Genomic DNA, 22,258 nt, shown 5'->3' on the forward strand with positions numbered 1-22,258 from the left:
CTTTGGATTTTATTAATCTATTTTTCCTCTTGTTTACGGAATTATTTACAGAACAGCTTTATCAATAAGACTAAGTCTGTAAATGCTGAGATGATACCGTTTGGGAATCATACATTCTGCAAAGCATTACCTCTGTCTATGCAGACTGCTTTTTTAATGAACCAAAAGTGGTTTCCAGGCCTTCCTTGAGAGCCCGTTTCACTGATGAATGGGAAGGGATGCTGGATACATCTGAAGAATACACAAGTCAACTAGCACTCATCAGGCCTAAGACAACTCTGGAAGTGAGAGCCCTAGGACACGTGCTTTCTGCTCTGGATCTCTGTCCCGAGCTATTTTCAGTCACTCTTCACCATACCGTGCTTTTGAAAGGAAGCTGATGTTTTTCCCTGGTAGTGTTCAGCACACTCTTTAATCTGGTCCCTTCAAACATCTCTTTGAGATTTACTATTTCTTTCAGATAAGCCATAACTACATACTTAATAGTGGCACATAAGTACTATGCATCTGCTTACACAAGGCTATGGGTTATATTTAAAACGAATCAGCTCCTGTAGACCTTCCCACCAAGCATATGGAGGATAACACAGTTCAGCTGCAAAGGGTAGTGGAGGAAGAGACTGGTGCATCACAGTGTAGCACAAGCCTTACAGCTATCTCTGCTTGAGAAACTGCATCATGTGCAAAGTACCACTGTCTTTTCTTATTTGAAAGGTCCATGAAAACACTACTGGGTGAGCTTCAAAAGAATGTAGCCATTTAGCCTTTAGATCTACCTGGTTTCCCATTGTTTTGGCTCGAAAACAAGGTAATAACACAGTGCCATTAGTTCAGTCTTCGTTCTGTCCCACTGACAGGCTTGAAAGAGATATCTAGTAATATTTTCTCTGATCACTGTGTATGTTCTGGATTCCCTGCCATATTACGCAGGTAGGTTGAGTGGGATGAGTGTGAAACTTAGTCAACCATTTATGAAGTGGATGGTGTCATTTACTTACAGGAGGAACAGCCTGGCAAACAATGAGAACTCCCAAAGGCTAAATGCCAACTTAATGACTTTAGCAACTGAAATCCAAGCGAGTAGGTTGAGGATGAAGGAGCAAAATGATCAGGTGTGAAGAGACCAGTCTTGACTTTCCTACAGTCTGCCTGCAGTGGTATCAAGACATGCACTGAGACACCTAGCTAAATATAATTAGATCAGCTCCTTTTAGTGATACAGACTCTGTCTTAGATTTGGTGTGGTGATTCTGATTCAACAGTCCTGCATGCAGTAGCGCCACTGACCAAAAATGAAATTATGGCTTGTTTTGGGAAGACTCTTTCTCTGCAATTGTTTCCTCTTTGCATTATTTCTATTGAAGGGGAAGCTAGTTTGGCTTGCTGGTAGATGTGAAGGGTGCTATACAGAGGTTAATTCAGAGATGGGTTATTCCAGGACTATATTCAGGCAAGGACTGCACAAAAGTAGGGGAGTGACCCACTAACTACCAAAACTTCAGAGTTCAGGTACAATTTGAGCAACTAGACTTAGCATTTAATTTTTTAAGTACTAGTGCTAACATCTGATAAGGCTAATAACATTCCTTAGAGTTACACAAAATGTTAATCTCATGATTTTACAGATGGAATTGAAACCAGGGAAGGACAAGTAATTTTGCTCAAGAACACAGAGAGGAGTGGAGACGTGGAAGGAATTCCTGGCTCCATGGCTCAAGCACCGTTTCTGCCTGCCTACCTCAACTGCTAGCATGTCTGCAAATCCAGATGTTGTAGACAGATGGGTTGTTATGAGATTTCAAGTACTGGAAATATCATAAAAGAACAACTTCCCTCCTGCTAGTTTGGCTTTCCCAGTCATCAAGAAACCTTAAAAACGATCTATTTCAAGATCTATATTCAAGCTTGAGTTAAAAAATGAGTGTTATAGGTATAACATGGGATTGAGCTATCTGTATTTTATCATCGAGTCTTCATCTGGATGCTGGAGCGTGTCCAAAGAAGAACAACGAAGCTGGTGAAGGGTCTAGAGCACAAGTCTTATGAGGAACGGCTGAGGGAACTGGGGTGGTTTAGTCTGGAGAAAAGGAGGCTGAGGGGAGACCTTACCGCTCTCTACAACTACCTGAAAGGAGGGTGTAGCCAGGTGGGGGTCGGTCTCTTCTCCCAGGTAGCAAGTGATAGGACGAGAAGAAATGGTCCCGAGTTTCGCCAGGGGAGGTTTAGATTGGATATTAGGAAAAATGTCTTCACGGAAAGGGTTGTCAAGCTCTGGAACAGGCTGCCCAGAGAAGTGGTGGAGTCACCATCCCTGGGGGTGTTTAAAAGACATGTAGACGTGGTGCTTAGGGACATGGTTTAGTGGTGGGCTTGGCAGTGCTAGGTTAACGGTTGGACTCGATCATAAAGGTCTTTTCCAACCTAAATGACTCTATGATTCTAAATATACTACCAGCTACGCTGCTCCGGACAAGCAGCGCGAGCCTGTAAAGGAGGACTAATAGCACCCCACTCCATGGAGGAGCAGCAAGACTTTGTTACTTTTTGTGTAAATCTCTGGAACACACCCAAGGAAGAAGTGGTATCCCTGCAGTCTGTTCACTTGTCACTCGAATGTGAAAGAGACAAGGCACAGGGTAGAGGGCAAAAAGAGAACTATTCCTCCTTCTAGGTAAAATCTGAGCTAATATGGTCATCCCCTCAACCTCACATCTGATTTTCATTAATCGTGCCTCAAAGGCAAATGATTGAAAAACTTCAAACTATCATAATCTGACTCCTGGATGTAGTGATACCAGCTATAGCTGTGTCTCCTGACTATTCACATATATTTTATAATATAAATACATATTATATCTCTCTCGCTTCGTACACAGAGATGCAGATACACATCTATGCCACACTCAACAAACAATTTAAGAATTAAGGAAAACCGTTTTCATTTTAAGATAAGAACTTCGGGCTTATTATAATGCTGTAAAATAAAATCTGCTAGCACAAGCCACAAAAAAAGAAAAAAAGAAAAAGTGATTCACTGGGGAAGTTCCATGATGTGCGGGACAATGGGTCTTAAATCAAAGGCATACATTATCATGACTAAGCTGACAGATCTGCACTGCAATGCAGAAAGCCAAGCAATATTCCAACATCTGCACTGTGCACAGATAGGCAGTTAGACACAGTTTCCCAAAATGAAGAAAGGACTCCCTGAGCTCTTACCTGTTACCTGTGCAACAACTGCTTGGGAAATTCTCCGATTGGCTAGGAAGGCTTTGATTTCCTCCTTTATCACACTGCTGTCCCTCCTATCAAAACAAAAAACAAAAGAACACACAAAAAAACGGACAGACCAAAGTGCACTTTGAAGATGCAAAATGGCTTTATTTCCTTTATTTAGGGGACAAGGAGTGGGGAAGGCAGGCATTAAAATAGTCAAAGTGCCTCACTGGTGGACACTTCTTTTAACAAGTGTCACGTTTGATCAAAGTACCCTAGCAGGAGAATGGATGACTCATGTCCTATATAATTCATATTAGGTGCAGCACTGCCATATGGAATGTACAAAGTTTCATTACACAGGGATGAATAAATCTCTCATACCAGCATAAAAACCTCAGTCATAAAAATGAGGCACAAAAATAAAAAATAAAGGATAGCAGGGTCTGCATGGTTAGCCACACAAATGAATATACATACACAAGCCTTCTCCAACCTTAAGGAACAGACCCAAAGAAGAAAAGATTTTGCAACCTCTATCCCCCCACCCCTACCTCCTTAGTCCACAGCTTGCACTGACTGAACAAGTGCCAGTTATTTAAAGCCTTTGTATGATTTTTACAAGGTGTGCAAAGATAGTTCAGAAGGGACCAAAACTGTGCTAAAAAGAAAATAATTTGGAGGTTGCACAGGGACTGTGATATGCAGCAAATTTCAATTGCAGTAAACTCATACTTTTCCCTCCTCTTCTTCCCTCCCTTCCTGAGAAGGGCAGACGATTAAAACCCAACTTTACTAGGCTTTATCATTTGGTAATTTCCCTTCCCCTTCTCCCCTCCTGCCCCAGCAGCATTCAAGGCAGATTCAAGCTTGCAAATGTAAATGCAAAATAAATGCTATGTTGTGGGTTCATTTTTATTTCTGTACCCAACACTCATCTTCCATATGCCTGCAAATAAAAGTAGTTTCAGTTTAAATAAGCACTAAAAGCACTACCTGAGACTTATTGCATAGGAACCCAAAACTCAAAGGAACGACTGAACTTCAGCAATGGGAACTCCAGCATACTGCTATACTCACCACCTTCCTGCATTACTCCATTATCCTGCAGCCAACAGTAAATGAAGTTGATCAACTTTTTCTTACTGCTCATCTCTAATCCTCTCCCCCAAAAGGCACACCTTTACCCTAAATCTCCAAACTACTGCAAACATATTTTTATCCTGGAGCTTATGGACCCTAGTTCTCTCATAGGTACTTCATTAATGTTGCAAATTTGGGGGGAAAAAAAGACATTCCAACATTATGACCAAAATTGTTTTGAGACATTTGGCCTTTCCTCTTACTTCTTTTTGCTATCAAGCCCACTGACTCTCGACTTTCATCCTCAGTCGTATAAACCCCTCTTTTCATCTTTGCCATAATGCTGAAAAGGAAGCTGCTAAAAGTAAAGGAAGGTCAGTCTGGAAAAAAAACCCACCACAACTGGCTCTCACTGAAGACTTCTGCTTCTTCTTTATTATTTGTGTTTTCCTATGCCAATCTGCACACTGTGCAAATCTTAGAGAGTCAGCCCTTGCCACAAACTATAAACAGATAACATACATGCTCTGCAGATCCCAGTGGAAAGCATTAACCAAGCAGATTCCCTACTCCTCCTATATATGGAAGGAAATACAACTGGTATGAAGTAGTGGAGGAAGAGCCATGTGAATTGACACTCAGTCAGAAGTCTTCTGAGTAAGAGTAGGGCGGAAAATTAGTGTACTAACATCAATTTCAATTTTTGGTACAGCATGGGAAAAAATATTTTGACAGTAAAACAGACTGTGGGATACCCCCACACAGCCAGAGGTTCACTACACAAGACTAAGAGGCAGGTGAGAGGTACTCAGATAGTGACCATTAGGGAACTAGCAGGAGAACAGCTGTCTAAAGCAGTTCCTGCTTTCTTGATAATACTTATCACTACTACAGCAGTACTCCAACATGCAGATTTCTTCTGAGGGACTTCTCACTCTGACTTTCCAAACTTTTTACAAAGACTTCTACTAACCTCATCAGTTCCTCCACTTTGTCATCAATGTCCAAGTCCTCTTCAGAAGCTTCAAAACTGTACGACCTTTGAGCCAAGCTGTTTGCAAGTGGGTAGCGGGTAGGTGACATCTTCCCGTTGAATGCAGACAACCTCTCGTTACTCTCCCTCCCGTTCTGATTAGTAGTGCAAGGCTGTGGGGAGGTGTCGTAACTGTTGCTTGGTGATGGGGACATCCCAGAATGCTGGGTCTGTGTTGAAGCTGTGGCTGTAGAGGAAGATGCTGGGACATTGTTGGTACTGTTGCTGTAGGAACCACCTCCGTAGCTAGACCTTCTTCCAAATTTGTCACTATGCTCTTGATCAAGACGATCCAAGGTTTCCAGCGCGTGGAGAATTTCATGTCTGGTCATTCCTGTACGTCTCAGGCGCTGAAGCAGGTCTATCTGCTCTATGGTAAATCTTGGTTCGTCTGTGTAGTGAGACATGGTTTCCAGCAGACTGAAAACAAGGTAAAATATAAAAGCAAATACTTCAGTTCAATAGGTCTCTGTGGTGCATGGAAAGTACCTCACCTGCAGTGAAGATCAATTCTGGTCCAAAACTTTAGGTCACACACATGACAGAGCTGACAGCCCAAAAGTCCACCTCCAAACAAACTCAGCAGGCAACGTCCCATGAATGCTAGTCTCACTATGTAGCAAAAGGGCTTATTTTTTTTGAAGTAGTCAAATAGCACTTCTCTCTTCTACTAGCATTCCCTACACCTTCTATAATAAACCTGCAGTTAGTACCCTTTTGCTTTTGATAAACCACTGCTACAGAGAGACAGTGGTTGCTCAGTAATTAAGGCTGCAACTTGATTTCAGACAAATTTTTGCCCACTGTAAGTATGCATGAGACAGAAGTCCCAGATTCCAAAACTGTTAGGTCAAGGCCAGACGCTGAGTTTTTCTGGAGAAGTTTTAACCAGTTATGACATGAGATTTATGACTCTCAACTCTTTCGAATCTTAAATACAAAGAGTTCAAGTTGCCCTAACTTTTTGTTGCTACCTTGAAAAAAAGAAGATAAAAACACACCTAGCGGAAATTCTAGTGGCCTGTAGGACCAAAGTTGATTTGTCTGAAGTCCCGTTTCTGAAGTTAGTAACTTTTGAACCTGGAATGTTGTCACAGATCGCCTGCCCTAACAAGGAAAGTGCAGCACATCCAATTACTACTGAGCTTTCATTTAAAGAAATAAGTCTACAGCCTTTTCCCCTCCAAAGGCAGGCTTCTCATGTAACTCAATCATCATGGTGGCTCATCAAAAGCATTTTCAAGTCCTAAACTTCCCAAAGTGCCAGAACAATGAACACGTATTTGCTGCAAAGACCAGAAATGGAACTGAAAAATCACAATATGCTCCCTTAATCTCTCTTCCTTCCTAAGTCTCCTCACTATAGATCCAAATAGCATACAAATGACAAGATCACCTCCTTCAGAACTCAATATCTTGAGAAGAAGGGATGGCAGATGGAGGGCAGACAGAACTTGGCAAAGAGATCAAGGCATTTTCCATCCTTCTTGTGAATCTTCTTATGAGTCAAGGGTTTATTACAATTCCTGCATGAGAGCAGGGTGAAGAGATCACTCAGACTCCAGGAGACATGACAGAGCTAAAGTACAATCCCTACAAGTGAGAGCAGGCAAACAGCAGCCTCGGGAAAGTCAAGTAAGAGTTCCAAGGACCCTATGAAAACCAAAAGAGGGATGATGGATGTCATGATTATGGTAGACCTTCCAGAGACAGGGCTGCCTACTTCTCTCCACAAATTTTGAAGATCACTCCTCATTTCCATTTCTGCATTGGCACAGAGAAATCCCCAACAGGAGCCACAGAGTGACAAAACTTTTTCAATTGCTGCATTTAGTCTTTTTGTCAAATACATGAAACACAGTAAACCAAGCCCACAGGTTTTGGGGGTGCAGCAAGGGACTCTCTTCAGAGGAGTAACATCTCACAACACAGACCTGACTAAGCAATGGTAACAGGTCTGTCCTTGAGTCAGAGGGTATAGCCATGTCAATACTAGCAAATTAAATAGTGCCCAGGAAGAGGCACCGTAGCATCTCCACACCATCATCTGCAGCATTATTAAATCATTGTAACTGTCTTTGGCACAGTTTTGGTCCAGCACAACCAGTGCACTCCTGACCAATCTGCAGGCTTTTTTCAAGATTCTGCATGGAGCAGAAACCACAAACACTCTGGCTGGATGCAGCCACTCGGTATCAAGGCTAAGAACGTCTGGTAGTATGGATGTGGCCAAGTGGCCTTGGGGCTGAAGAACAGCACAGAGAACTGGCTTGCTTAGCACAGCTGTAGCTAGAGTGTAGCTGCTACATACATGGTGCTACAAAGCCAGGATGCATGAATCCACAAAAATGGCATTTGCAGCCTGGAAAATACAGAAATAAGAAGCAGCTCTTATCTTTGGCTTCATCAAGCAACTATTGAGCCCTTTTCATTGTTTCAACAGTGTGCAGGTGGGAGGAGGAAGCAGGACAATGCAAGGGGATGACTCCCATCCAAGAAAATGACTATGTGAGAAGACAGACTGACTACAGCCATATAAGTGCTTCAGTCCAACAGGAATGTGCTGTCCTTTGGACAATTGATTACTGAAAACGTACAAGCCATTTTAAATTTTAGAAGACAAGCACCCAGATTATTCTACTAAAAGGAGGACACAGCAGCCAATGCAGCAGTAGACTGGCAACTGACTGGAATTGTAACAACTAAAATTTGGAAGTTGCATCTCAGACTGAGACGTTCAGAGCTTGACAAGGAGCATTTGGAAACAGACATTGTGTTCTAGGTTTGGCCTCTGTGTTGGGGGAGGCAGGGCTGCTCAGTCCTTTTCTCCAAGCTTTGTGAAAAGAGAAGTGTCACACTGACTTACTCACTCATACCACAAACTGCTGTACACCCTGAAAGCCCCCTATGTCAGGTCCAAGTAGCATGGTTTTAAAGTAGAAAATTGCTTCTTAAACATCTGGCCTTGAGATGTTTTCACTAGATATGCCAGCTTGCCTTTCCTTAGAGATAAACCCATTTTTGGCATTCCTTACCTGTATTTCTAATGTCACCATTTGCTGGATCATTTATCTGTCAACACCAAGTTTCATGTGCTCAAGTACTTTGTTGAACTGGGGAATTTAATGAACCACAACCTCCATCCAGAATTACCTCTACTCAAATTCCTACTTAACTGACTCTTCAACATTTAATACTAAAACATACTTTAGATTATCTAGTTTAATCTCCCATTTGTCACAGACCTAGAAACCCAAAACTTTTGACCTTCTAGCCTCGTGAACCGAAAAACTCGCATCTGACAAAAGCATGACTTTCCAGATGGTTTCAAAAATGTCAAGCAACACAGAACTTATCATTTCCTGCAGCAGTTTGTGGCCATGACCAGTAATTTCCTTTAAAATTTGGGTGTGATTCCTAATTTCTCTAAAATGTCAGGGCTGAGCTGCTAGATCTGGGTTCTTCAGGCCAAATTAATCTCCTCTGGTGAATTACACACAATCCTTTAGTGAATCCTAAGTATCCTTTGGTGAATCACAGATAATGAACTGCAGTGTTCTCAAGATGCAAAAGAAATGGTCAAGCTTCTGTCGTACATGGCTCCATGTGGGAAAGTGCTCTGGCCTCCAATGTGTCCCACTTTGATGCAGCGGGGACCTGCTGTGTACATGCAGTAATTTCCATCGCACAGGGATGCAAGGACTGCTGGACAAGGCCGTCCTCTGTCGTAAGAATAAGATATTTGATGACTTCAACTTGTGTTCTACCGAGTCCTGTTATATCTGTGGGCTGCAGAAAGTAATCTAGGAGTAGCAAACCTACTGTCAAATTAAGTCCATTATACTATGTTTAACACCATCACTGGAAAAAAGTTGGCAATTTGAAAAAAAAAACCAAAAACAAAATCAATGATTTGTCTGTCTCTCCATGGAAAATATTCTTCTAGCCCTCCAACCCTTTTAGACAACTTCTGTATAATTTTGCAATGCTTAAGAAGATAAGAACACCAAAATCAGACACAGTATCTCACTGCTGGTCTCACTAATGTCATATACAGATCTAAAACCTGCCTTGCTTTTGCTTACATACACAGCATATATTGCATCTGACATACTTCTTTACTGGCCTTCTTGATTTTGAACTCCTATTCACATTTTGATGTGCTTGTCTACAAAACCATAGGATCTAGAAACAATGCTTCTGAGTGAGTTTATATATGGAAAACAACTGCAAGAACAAGGAATTTTCCATTAAATACCCTAAACAAATATTGCAAAATGTGGTATTATTGAACATGTTCCAACATTGCCAACTATCTACTGCTTTTTAATGAATAACTACAGTAACATTATTTAGAACTGTTATTCTAGCAGGGCTTCAGTTATTTTCCCTTTTTAAAATATTTTAATAAACTTACCCTGTTTAAAGATCAATTTACAAAGCAGTTAAGTAAATCAGCCATTTTAGAATCATCACAATTTCATTCACCTCATTAATTAATGGATATTCTCCACTACTTCATCCCCCCCATATTGCTGTAAGAGCCTCTTATCCTCCAGAACTCCTCTGGCTAGCTATAATTCCATTTGCTTCCCCCCTCTTTTTCCTTGTGAAATACAATCAACTGCAAAAGTAATAAGAAGTAAAATAAGATAGGGACAAGCAGAATGGTTAGGGGTGTGCAGGAGAAAACAAAGCTAGCAAATACTTTTCCTGAGAACAAAGACTGTGGATCAACTGCTTTGCTGTAGTCAAAACTTTGGCAAACTTTGCTGCCAGTGTAGCAAAATATCCTCAACACTAGCAGATCTTAGTTTATAATCACATGCTCTATCTTCTGATCAGTTAGCAAAACTCTCACCAGTTACAATGGGCTGTCAAATTTCCTTGGGGAGATATCAGAAAAAGAGAGCCAACCAAGGCAGAATTGTCATGCATTTTTCCCCCTGAAATTCTGAAAGCAAGACCTCTGCAAAGTACTAATTAAGCTCAAAACTAACATTGACCAATTTTTTAACAACTGAATCTGGCCCTTAAAATGAATCAAGTTTATTTAGATCCTGACAGAAAAAAAAGGTAGCTTAAAGTATCAAACATATTTACATTTCTTACATTAAGGTGGCAGTCACACCCCAAGTGAGATGGACCAATTCCACGTACTGACTCTTGGTATCTATAAAGCATTAAAATTTCATGCTTATCTTTCGTGGCTCATCCAAAAGGAACCTGAGGTACCTGAGTATCAGATTGAAGGGAGAACCATAAGGAGCTAAATAAAAAAGAACTTATTTTCCCTCCCAAATGGACAGATATAAAATAACCAGCCGGTCTCAACCAGCCAGATGCAGCATCACTCTTTTTCACCTGAACACCACTTTCTGGAGTGAAGGCTGTTTAGGGGCATAACTGCTCTCAATACCATTGCTTTTCCTTGTCATACCACCAAGACTTATTTAGCCTCTTTTTTATTGAATTTCACCCTTTAGATATGGGACTCCCTCCCCACTTTGAAAGTACTCATCTTGAGCAGGGGTACGTAGCCATGGGTATTCCTGATACAGAGGTGTTCTCTTCCCTTATTTTCCTGCATCTCATAGAGAAAAGTAAGGAAAAACACAGCAAGGTTTTCTCACTTACTATCATGACCCAGGCCCACACAGATACAAGAATCATTTACCTGACACTAACTTTCTAGATGAGGGAACACAGCAGAATAATCCCATAAAAACAGCTATGAGCTAAGCCCATGTCCAATTGAACTTGCAGAAGTTCAAAGCAATTCAATTACCCATTTGGGAATAAGGCCAGAAACCAGCCTTAACACCTCTAACACTTGACAAAATGGCTCTGGACTCTTTAGTGATCACAAGAAATAATTTCTTCCACTCTTCTACCCACTGTACATGAGTAGGAAGTACTCTAGCATCGCTGAAAAGCTCCTCTTCTGCAGAGGTCCTTTTCCAAATTTCCATTAAAATTCATCACTGCTTTATCTAATAATCTCTGCAAAGCTCAAGACTTACAAAACCAGTTGCGCTTTTTGATATAAGACCTCTATTTGATATAATCTGCATAATATTGATGTGGGCTAGAGCCAAAGTGTTCAGAACAGGATCCTAGGTCTGGTAATTGGTTTAAGAATGATTCTGATAAAGTCACATCAACTGTGGCGAACAGGATAGAGAGAGATGCCAACTTCTACCCTTCATTGACATATGGCATATACTGCTGGTCCAGGGTAGGACCGTAACAGCACTACACTGTCCCATTAACAGTATCTCCAGAATCTGTAATCTTATCTTGTATAGCACCATCATTTATTGCAACATAACACGCACTTTCTTGGTGTCATTGAATGTCTTCCTTTAAATGGAATAGCAAAATCACAAGGTAAAGTTGTGGCTTTTCAGCTGAAGTAGGTTATCTCAAAGTATATAGCAAAAAGATTACCTTCTACAAGTAGTTAACTAAACAAGTGTTTTAACTATCACAGTCTTTCTCACAGCTTGAACTCCTTAGCCCGCCAGGTTTTTTCCTGTGTGTATGTGCATATAGTACTAGTGAGAACTCCTATCTGAGTAACTGTGGAGATGGATGTCCTCCAGCTATTAAAAACACAGCAGAGAGAGCGGCTGTGCTGGCTCTGCATGCCCAGTCCCCAGACCATGCACCAGTGTAGGGATCCTTGTTCGGTATGACTGGGCTGCTACGTTTCCTTTCTACGTGAGGTCTCTGGGCTAGACAGCAAGCAAAAATGGGTATTAAGGATGGCATTGCTATTTCCAAAGGCAATATAATTTGCTTATCAACCAGCCTGATGCTCGACAACCTAATTCACATGAACTACCGCTCCGGATGCTTTCTATCAGAACCAGTGACTACAAAGAAACTACTTCCAGCTGCTCAGTCCGTTAATTTTTTAACCATGCTTTGTATTATGCAAGCTTGTTTCTCTCTCCATACATTTTTATGAGATCCAAGGACCCAAGCTAAGTTTCATTCACTCCTCCTTCCTTTTCTGTATCTCACCCACCGTTACCCATCCCAAAGGAAGCAGCTGGTTCTTACAACATGCTCAAGAGGGACTTCCATTCTGAGCTATAGCTGTTCCACAAACAGAGCGTTTGACATATATCACAAAGTAAGGAGTGCACACCATGCACACACGTTCAGTGGCAAACACTGTGACCCATCAAGTGCAGTTCTAAGGCACTGCTGGAACAAAATTGGGGTGTTTAGGGCATAACACTATCTAGTTTTCCGAAATTCAAGCTTTGGCCTTTTCTGTTCTTACTGAACAAATGCATCTCCTTTTATTCACAGCCAATTTAAATATATCAGAAACGCCCAAAGCTTTGCACCATATTAAGCAAAGCTGCCTTCAAAACAGTAGTTGATGCTATGAATTCTGGGGCGTAACAGAGGATTAAGGATCTGACTCATCTAAGCCAACACTTATGCTCATCAGTTGCAACTCCAGTATTTTCAGTGGAGTTGTACCAGTTTTCAAGAGAGAAAAAAATCAGGCCTTAAGTGCTCATCATGTCAACGAACACAGAGCCATCCTTATCCATACGTTAGCATAATTATCTCCTGCAGTTGCATCTCTTAGTTCTGATTTTCAAAGAGGACTCTACTCCCATTCATCCTGATTCACAAACAAAATGTAATGCTTGTAATGACTGCTCTCATCCCAGAGAAACGAAAGCCTCACATTGCAGCAAGGAGTGAAATCAGACTACAAGCTGATCTATCGAGGTTAAACGTCACCAGTTCTGTTTATGAATGCAAAACACTGCCTTATGAATGCAGAACACTGCCATACGCTTTCGATCAAAATGGTGACAATTAATAAGAGCAGCCTGAAACTTCTGAAAATAAATCCGACGTAATCAAATACTCACCGCTACACAAATTATAGAAGGCAAGCTGAGAGCAGAATATCAACATATCATTTCTTCAGGAGGCTTCAAGTTTCTCAGCTAGTTAAAGAGCCCCAAACCCAGATTCACTACTGCTACATAAGCTGTTTTTCCACTCGGTCTTTGAAATTCTTCACTGCCGATAAACTATTTTTTACTGGATGCTGACACACTGGCAGCAAGCAAACCCTAGCAGTTTTGCCACTGATGCCACTTGGGTGAGTAACTTACTCTGCTTTATACTATCCGCTTTACCTCTTTGGGAAAGAGAGAGAGAGAGAGAACTTGAGATCGATCTTACAAGGCAAAAATATAATATAAATGCCAATTATTATCATAATCCAAGTCTTACAAAAGGGACTGACCTCTGACTAAGCACAGGGCTGGGAGCCAGATACTTCTGAATTCTACTCAAGGCACAGACTGATTCACACTGACACCTTATCTGTCTAACCCTAACCTTCCCTACTTCTAAAATCTGGGTTTCCTACCGTTGTTGCAATTCTACAGCAACGAGGCAGGAATTCAAACTTTGAGGCTGGATTCAAGGGCAGAAGGAGGGGTCAGAAGGACTAAAAAATAGAGAGAAAAAGCTATAGTGGCAGCTGAGTGCTGAACCAGGGCCCAAAGCCCAAACCTGTGCCAAGAGCAAAGGAGGAGCTCTTGGATTTCGGAACCAAAGACTAGACTTTGGATATGTAAGCTCCGTAACAGAATCAGGGCAGGACTTGTGCACTTGAGTTACATAGCTAAGCAAATCTCAACAACACACCGAAATAAGTGTCTTTAACCCACATAAACAGAGTCACCGTGCCAATAAAACTGAGACATGGCTCAACCTAGACACTAGACTGGCAAGTCACGTATTTTCAGCTGTCAAGATTACAAGGATAGGTATACTGTTGTCTTCTTCCTCTTACAGTTCACTTCAGAATTTGACCAATCCTTTATTAAAATCCAGACAGAATCTCAGAATTCTTCTCTATTAATTCTGCTAGCTGGAGTACCTAAATACTTGAAACACATCTGTCTATAGAATATCCCTGTGAGGCAGGGAAGGAAAACTATGCTAATTTTTGATACCAAGAGCTCACAGAAACGGGCTAGCCTTCAGACAAATCAAAATGACTTGTTCAAAGTCACACAAGCATTCTGCAAGAAGGCAGACCAAGTACCTGGCCAAACTTTGAGTGTTTTCTCACCACACATACAGCCATCCTACAGAGTCCGTCTATAGCATCAGATATGACAAGGTGTAGGACAAGCTTCAAGGAATGCCATCACCAGGATTTCCACCACCTCAATTCCACACGTAAAGAAAAAGAGACATTCTGAAGTATTTCAGGCACCTTCATTCTCCCTCAGGATCTATCACCAGCAGAAACAATCAACACACTCTCTTAAAGAGAAATTTTTTACTTCAGAAAACTAAAATCCAAACCCAACAAATAACTAAAATTTACCTTTCCCTGATTTTGTGCTTAACTACAAAGCAAATTTTCTTCTGCTAGAAAACAGTTTGCAAGTGTAGTTTTACTGGCACAGTCTTAGTGAAGACAGAGATTATACTTGGAGAACAACTCAGGAATAGGTAACAGGGGCTTCTTGAAGAACCTAAATCACAATGGCAAAAACATGGGCTTTTGGCCACAGTTGCATCCATATTAGAGTTTTATTTTATTTAAAAGCATTTCAAAAAGAAACACATATCCTAATTAATGCTCTTAAAACAACAAACATCTCTTTGTGTAGCCCAGACCTGAACTCAGGAAATTTCCTCTTGCATGACATACAGAAGACCCAGTCTATATTCTCAGGGCAAGTCCAAACCTTTGTGTGTCCTGCTCGGAGCAGGAGGAGAACACCTACAGATACAAGTCCTGAGGTTACAGATACATGAGAGGGTGAACTGACCTACGACCTGCTCTTCTGCCCTTCTGCATAGCTCCAGGACTTGGTGGCAATCTCCACAGACCAGTTCAGTTCACTAACCCAGCAGGAAAATCTATCAATCAACAAACCAACCCACCCATAGCCAGTTTCTGCCTGGGTTATCAAGCTGAATTAGCTTAGAGAAGGCTCTGATGATTGCTCTTATCAACTCAACAGATGAGGACAAACCAATTTGGCCAAAAGCAGAAGTAGGCATAAGAGGCACACATGAAACAAGATTTCTTTTAGGTTCCTTTCAGAGTGGCTTAGCTGCCTGTGAAATCATGAATTAACTCCTCTGGTTTATCTTAAAGTAAAACTAAGGGCTCAGACAAGACATTGTTTCAGTTAAGGAAGCTTAAAATGCCAACTGAACGTTCCTTCAGCCACCAACTACTTACACGATACCTTGTCACTGAAGACAAAAAGAGCAAATTAGCTGAGTCCTCTTTCACCCAGGTTTAATTAACGTGTTTTGTGTCACATTTCAAGGAAGCTGGATAGTTAACACAGCTCAGCCGTGGGTGACTTTCTAAGCCACTGTAACTTCACCGTCTGTTCTTCAATGCATGCTGACTTTGGTATCATTCACATACTTGTTCCTTTCTTTCTGTTGTTTTTCCTAAATGATGACAAGGCTTCAATCTAGTTCTTCTTCATCTGCATTACTCATACTTATTTTCTTTCCGCTCAGCAGGCTTTTACTCACTCCCAAGACAGCTCTGTCATTGTTGGCAGTTAGATTCAGAAGCACTAGCCTGATAATTCAGGTAAACTTTTAAGTGATGATGTTGAAACTGTCTAGTTCTATCAGAAATTGTATTTTGAGAGATAGTTTGAAACATGCAACAGAAATACTGATGGTCATATATCACTATTAACACATATTAATTAATCAATACCACCAAGAGCCTGTGAAGTACAAGTAATTACTCCCATTATATGTACGGAGAACCCAACAGAGATATACTTGCATTGACTACAGAAGGCCTTAGTTTCAGATAAATTACTAATTCTTGTGAGACCAAAATCAAGAGTCTTGTGTTCGCACCATGCCTCAAATTCCTCTTGAGTACTGACTCTCATCCAACTGTGGATAAAAATTAGGTAGGTGAAATGGTAACTGCAGCCAGCTGACTACTTTGCTCTGCTGAGAGAAGATGCTGCCCCATGGTAGGAGTAACCAAACTACTCTCTAACCATGATAGTTTTAAGACTGTTCAATTTTAATCTTATTCAGTATTTAAAACCTTTTTTTTTTTTTAAAGACTCTGTTTGCTTCTTTCTCCTTCCGAAACCACGATGCCCACTTATCCTTTTAAAAAGATATCTATGGTTTAATCTGGAAACTTTATACCCGAATGGGTCATCTTGGCCCATTTCATCTAATTTAATACTCTCTAATCCCCTCCAAATAGGTCCACCCCAGCTTTCACTCAGTCAAAAATTATTCACCTATACTTATATTGCTCTCTCGATGACCATATTAACTGCACATATACTGGACTAAATTGAAAAAGCTGCTACTTCTCTGATGGAGGGTGGTAGCTGATTAACAAGGCACATCAATGTGCAACAACGATTCCAGAAAGCAACAGAACAACATGATATCCAACTAAAACTGCACAGGGGCAGAACATAACTGAAATCTAGCTAAAGCACAGGAAATTAAAACTATATAATTCAAAGTTTGGAAACTTGTGTTAAAAGTCTGATTCAAAGTTAAAGCTGACAGACTGTCCTTGTGCTCACACAAAGCACAGAGGAGCTCTAAGATCACTCTGCAAACTCTGAATTACCAGTATAATAAAGATGCACAGGGCAGTGTGGCCCTACCTTCAGACTTCTTTCCTGCTGTGCGCTAGATCTTTACAATTTCAAGTGGTGATTTTAATACTGAAATCCAACATATTTTCAGCTACAAGAAAGAAGAGGAGGTTGCTCAGGGGACTAGCAACCAAGTAGGAAACCACTAGCTTTGAATAGAAGACTAGGCCACCAGCAATAGAAAATAACTAATTAATGGTTGTATCAAGAAGTCTTTTTGAAATACATTGGTACTTCAGTTTCCAACACGAAATCCCTGGCAGTCGTTACTTTTTGCTGTGACTCCCTCTACAGAAGTCTGTGACTGCACTGCCACTTGCACTATGAATGTCCATGTGCTAGATGAATAATCTTCATCCTTGAAATAATCCATCTGGGAGAATCTGACTGCATTCACAGCAGCCCAGTTTCTTGCTACCTATTCTGCAGACAGGATTTCTCTTTCCAACTCAGTCTGACAGAAGGTACAATCAGATGTCAAGAGGTCAAAGTATCTCAAGAGTCTGATTGCCAGTGGACAAGCATTTGGTCATGCCTATAAAAGAGGTATGGGGAACAGTGATAGAGAACTGGCCAGTGAGAGATACGGATGACAGCACAGTACAGGTCAAGCCTTTCCTTTCAGCCTGACAAGCTTCAAACTTTGAATACATTTGCTTATTTATTGAAGAAACAGCATGGATACCAATTACATTGAAGATTCATGACAGAAGTCATTTAAAAGAACAAACTAATAGGCTCAAATTCAAGGATGAGATTCAGACAAATTCAATTCATACTGGGATTCAAGATACAGCAGTGGTTGCTTAGACCAACACATCCAATTCCAGTCTTAGGTTAGGTGCCCTAGGTATTCTGCCTTTGCTCTATACTACTTATATTAATGGTGTACTCATCCCCTTTCAGCAAGCCTGTAGTGGTGCTAAACTCTCTAGCACAGCTCTGGTATCCCTCTAGTACGTTTAGTAGATGTATGGAGATCTCTCTTTTAACACTACCTTTTCTCTGATCAAGGCTGAGTTTCTAAGAACTGCATGATTTTCCTTCTCTTCAAGTGACAGAAAAGTAGTAGAAATAACATATCAGCCAGACCAAAGGAGGAATTAAATGCTACTGTTCCCTGGTTTAAATGTCTAGGAAATACCAAACCAGTGGAACTCTCCAATTTGGCCAGCTGCTGATAATCATTGTAACCATTTCTTTGCAATTTTTAGACAAATTAAAAGAAAAAAAACCCACCATATAACTCTTAATTTTTGTGGGGTTTTTTTTAGCTTGTACTTACACTACTGGAAAAGTTCTGAGCATACTTTACATGGGGATGGGACGTTACAAAGCCTTTTGAGGGTCTTCAGTGTTATTCACCATTCTGTAAGACACAATTAAAATATACAAAACTGTTAGAGATTTCTGTGAAAGGGAAATACATTCTGACTTCTTGTTATCTGGTATACAATTATACAACCAGCTTACAGAGGGCAACCTTACGGCAGTTTCACCAGGCAGCAGCACCAAATCACTTCTCGTTAAACAAAAAACCAAACAAGGACAGGCCCCTTAAGGATTCTTCTCAATCACCCAATACATCCCTCTGCTGAAAGGCAGTAGAATGTATACCAATCACTAAATATAACCATGGTTAAGAAAAATGCTCCCTGGAACCACTGAATTTTCTTATATAATCTTTCAATCTTTATTTTTTAAATGGGTTGTTAGAGCTTCACCCTCTTTCTTGCCCTTGCCTTCAGCAGGAGCTTTGACATAGTTTGCAATGGACCCATAGTCTTAAAGTCTGGTAAATAATCTTTTATATCCAAACAGCCTAGGAATTATAACGACTCAAGTTATAAATGGATACTTTACAGATCCAAAGAAGGCCAACCAGCTGAGTATTCTGAGCTTGTGCACGCCCATAGGTTAAAAACTGGCAATGTTCAATGACATTACTGTGGATAATCTGTAACTAATTCAGACCCATATATAATCACAGACATATACTTAAATGCACATGGTAGATTCCTAAGGAGAAAGCTGATGTCTGGTAGTGTAATCAGTCCAGCGACAAAAATTTAAATTACAATTGATTTCTTTTGGCCACAAGTAAATTAATCTATGCAATCATTTAGCCTTATGACAGTTACCTACCCTTTTAACTCACAAAAGCTATTAAAAGGATTATTTGGCTAACATCCGCAAAGAACTTAGAAGACAAGGTACTATGTTCTGAAAAGGAATGACCTAATAGAATTTTCTTTAGCTATCACTGCTGATGTCTTTCTCCACAAACTAACACAGACTGAAAGTGCTTCAAAAGTCAAACTATCAACCAATGGGAAAGAGAAAGGCAGGCTATTATATCCAGGCAGATGCAGAAAGAACTAGAGAGAATATTTACATTTCAGGCTATAGGCGTATCTAAGCTGGAATAGAAAACAAGAGGGTAGAGTAGCACAGGGATTTGCATGGGATGATTTACTCTGCTCCATAAAGAGATGTCTGTAATACTAGCAACCGAGCCTTGTGGATGGACACATCTTGGCTCTTCTCAGTGGTTAAGAGTGGTCCAGACGCTACAGCATGACTCTTCCTCTACCACCCCTGCTATAGGCTTTGGGGACGAACCGCACCTATTCCAGACGGAGTCCACTGGGCATACACAGACTATACCATTGTTTATGTGGCTTTTTTCTTTTTTTCCTTTGTGAAAAAAACTTCGGAACTCTCAGGGCAAAAGGCTGGCCTGAATGAGCTTTTCCAGAAGTAGCAGCAGCCAGCTTCTGGCCACCCACCTTCCCATGGGTTTTAAGCCTGCCCCCACATGATTGCTCCCACCCAGATGTGGCAAAGGAAAGCGCTGGGTGTTTTTGGGGAGGGAGCTGCTGAGAGCTGGCTGCTGCCATTTCCAAAACAATTCATTTGCCCCAGATCTAGGTCTCAAGTCGCCTTCTTCCTCTCCAGGAAAGGAGGTCACCAAGAGCAAGGTCACAGACAAGATGAGTGGTCCCAGCAGACTGTCACAGGTCATGTACTGTGGCCTGGGAGAGAAACCATGACACCAAAGTACTGATGGATGGAAAAGACAAACACACAGGTCCCTCGCAGTCAGCCACCCCAAACCTTTTAAAGATAGTTCTATACCAAAACACGTCTCTCTTAAATCTCTTCAACTGCATTTAAAAGATATTCCCTGAAGCAGTCACAAAAAATATGAGATCATGCTGTTGACTTATTGCCAAATTTTGAGTTTAATACAGAAAGCTGTTTTGTTTTCCAAAGAGGAACAAATTAGACTTAAATATATATAAACTTTCTGAAGGTCAGAGAGGCTAATGATAGAGAACTAGATCTCTCAGAGAAAGATTTGCTTCCAGAGTGAGGAGTGCGGAAGAAGCAAAGAACAAAACCCACAAAGGAAAGAAAAGATCACCTTCCATCATCATGAAACGCAGTATTAAAACTGGAACACAAGGAGATGAGACAGAGAGCCAAAGAACAGGCTGTAGTAACTCAGGTGTGAGATGACAAAGGCAGGACAATGATATTAGTGATACTAATGGAAGAGAAAAACAATGGTACAGACCTCAGATGTTATAAATGAAGAACCGCTAGGATCTAGACGAAATTTGGGATGTGAACAGAGGAGGAAGAAGGAACTTTTCTAAGAGACTCCAGATCTGTGAGTGCAGACAGGGAATGATAGCATTTCGGCAGAAATAAAGAGGAGAGAGTTCATGAGAAAATAAGAGAAATTCTCCATTTTTGCTATGTTAAAGGTTGAGGCAGCAGTATTACAGTCTGAATGCAATCACGAACTGTCACAGACAGAGCCAAGAGGTAAGGCAGGTCAGGGAATCCTCAGGTCTGCCTTGGTAGCTGGACTTGTGAAAGAAAATGCAGTTACACAGAAAGGAGAGGAAGCTAGTGCTTCCTACATCTGATGCCAGAACAGAACGGCTGCTATTGAAAAGGGTTACAAATAGTCTTTGACTCGATGTTGGTCTAAAGTTCAGTGGCACAGAAATACCTTCCCTGCCCCCATACCCATGTAAAGGTTGCTTAAATGTTTTTGTAATTTAAGGGCACATCAGATGGGAAACAAGCAACCCCTCGCCTATAATTTTAGACAAAAAAATTAAACCCAAACCAACAGAACTTCTGTCACCAACAAATCACGATTCTGAAATCATGAATCAATATCCCTTTTTACCTCAGTCTCCTTTTAGCATAAACCGAAGCACCAAACCAGGTTTGATCTCAGCAGCAAAGGCAGGTGTCACCACTATCTATAGTTGATATGCAAGTAAGAACTCACAAACCTTTGCCCTTTTCGCATTATTCATTAAATAAATTATCTGCTAACACAGGGAAAACACTACCAGCTCCCCTTCCTATTTCTGGTACAGACAATAAAAAAATTTCAATATTAATATGGAAATCATGGCCACAGCTGTAGAATCAGAGGTAATGAACAATCTTGTCCCCAGCTTAAGTTGCTATAAAGGCAGCTTAAATTTACAATGGATGAGTCTTCATGGCAATCTGTTTTTCAGATATTAAAAATCTCATTTTCTCGGTGCCAAGGACAAGTGGAAGTGTGAAGCACTGGAGTATCAACTCTGCATTTGTCTCACTTGACATGAAATCATTCTCATTTTAGTTCAGATTTTTAATACATTCTTGGGATCCACTTCAGTTTTCTTCATTTCTCACTGTATGCAATTAAATGTTTTGAAGTATAGTTCACCCTGATCCACAACAGCCTGCAGAAGCAAGGAGGAAGTCACTTGGTAAAGATGAGGTTGGTATCAATTATTTGGAAGAGAAATAAATTTTCCCTTTTAATTTCTGAGTGAGTCACATAGTAAAAAAAATAATGCCATTACTTTGTATTTCACCAATACCTTCCTTGGTAAGTTCTTAAAAAGGGCTTTACAAATAACAAATTAAAAGCTTTTATCCCTGGGAAAGAGAAACATCACCATTTTGTCAGAACTAAAACATGAGCAGAGAGGCTTAAGGATAGTACATAGGATAGTATCAGTGGTTGAACATGGTATCTGCTGAGGACATAGGCCCCACTACTACAACAGGACTATTACCGTACCAGCTATTGAAATGCAGAAGAACCAAGTTTCAGCTTGCTGATAAAGCTGGTGCATTGGATGGTGAAGAAATTCAGCCCTGAGAATGAAGTTCTACCACTGCTGAATTTGCAATAAAGGCAGATTCTCCACCTCATGCATAA

General features: G+C 40.7%; 1 protein-coding gene across 4 annotated transcripts in view; it reads right to left on the reverse strand.

Moving 5' to 3' along the window:
* The window catches only part of HMBOX1 (homeobox containing 1), a 62,620-nt gene extending 44,236 nt beyond the window's left edge, over positions 1-18,384 (reverse strand). For 3 of the 4 annotated variants that reach the window (XM_010583155.1, XM_010583157.1, XM_010583154.1), the window contains exons 1-3: positions 18,299-18,378; positions 5,273-5,752; positions 3,220-3,305 (exon numbers count right to left, since the gene is read on the reverse strand). In XM_010583155.1, the coding sequence (XP_010581457.1) occupies positions 3,220-3,305; positions 5,273-5,752; positions 18,299-18,321 (589 nt within the window). In that variant the 5' untranslated portion in view covers positions 18,322-18,378. Of the gene's footprint in view, positions 1-3,219; positions 3,306-5,272; positions 5,753-18,298 lie in introns of all 4 variants that reach the window. The other variant, XM_010583156.1, reaches the window with a different exon arrangement.
* Between the last annotated feature and the right edge of the window lie 3,874 nt (positions 18,385-22,258).

Source organism: Haliaeetus leucocephalus, unplaced genomic scaffold, assembly GCF_000737465.1.
Source record: "Haliaeetus leucocephalus isolate CR32 unplaced genomic scaffold, Haliaeetus_leucocephalus-4.0 Scaffold871, whole genome shotgun sequence".
NCBI lineage: Eukaryota > Metazoa > Chordata > Aves > Accipitriformes > Accipitridae > Haliaeetus > Haliaeetus leucocephalus.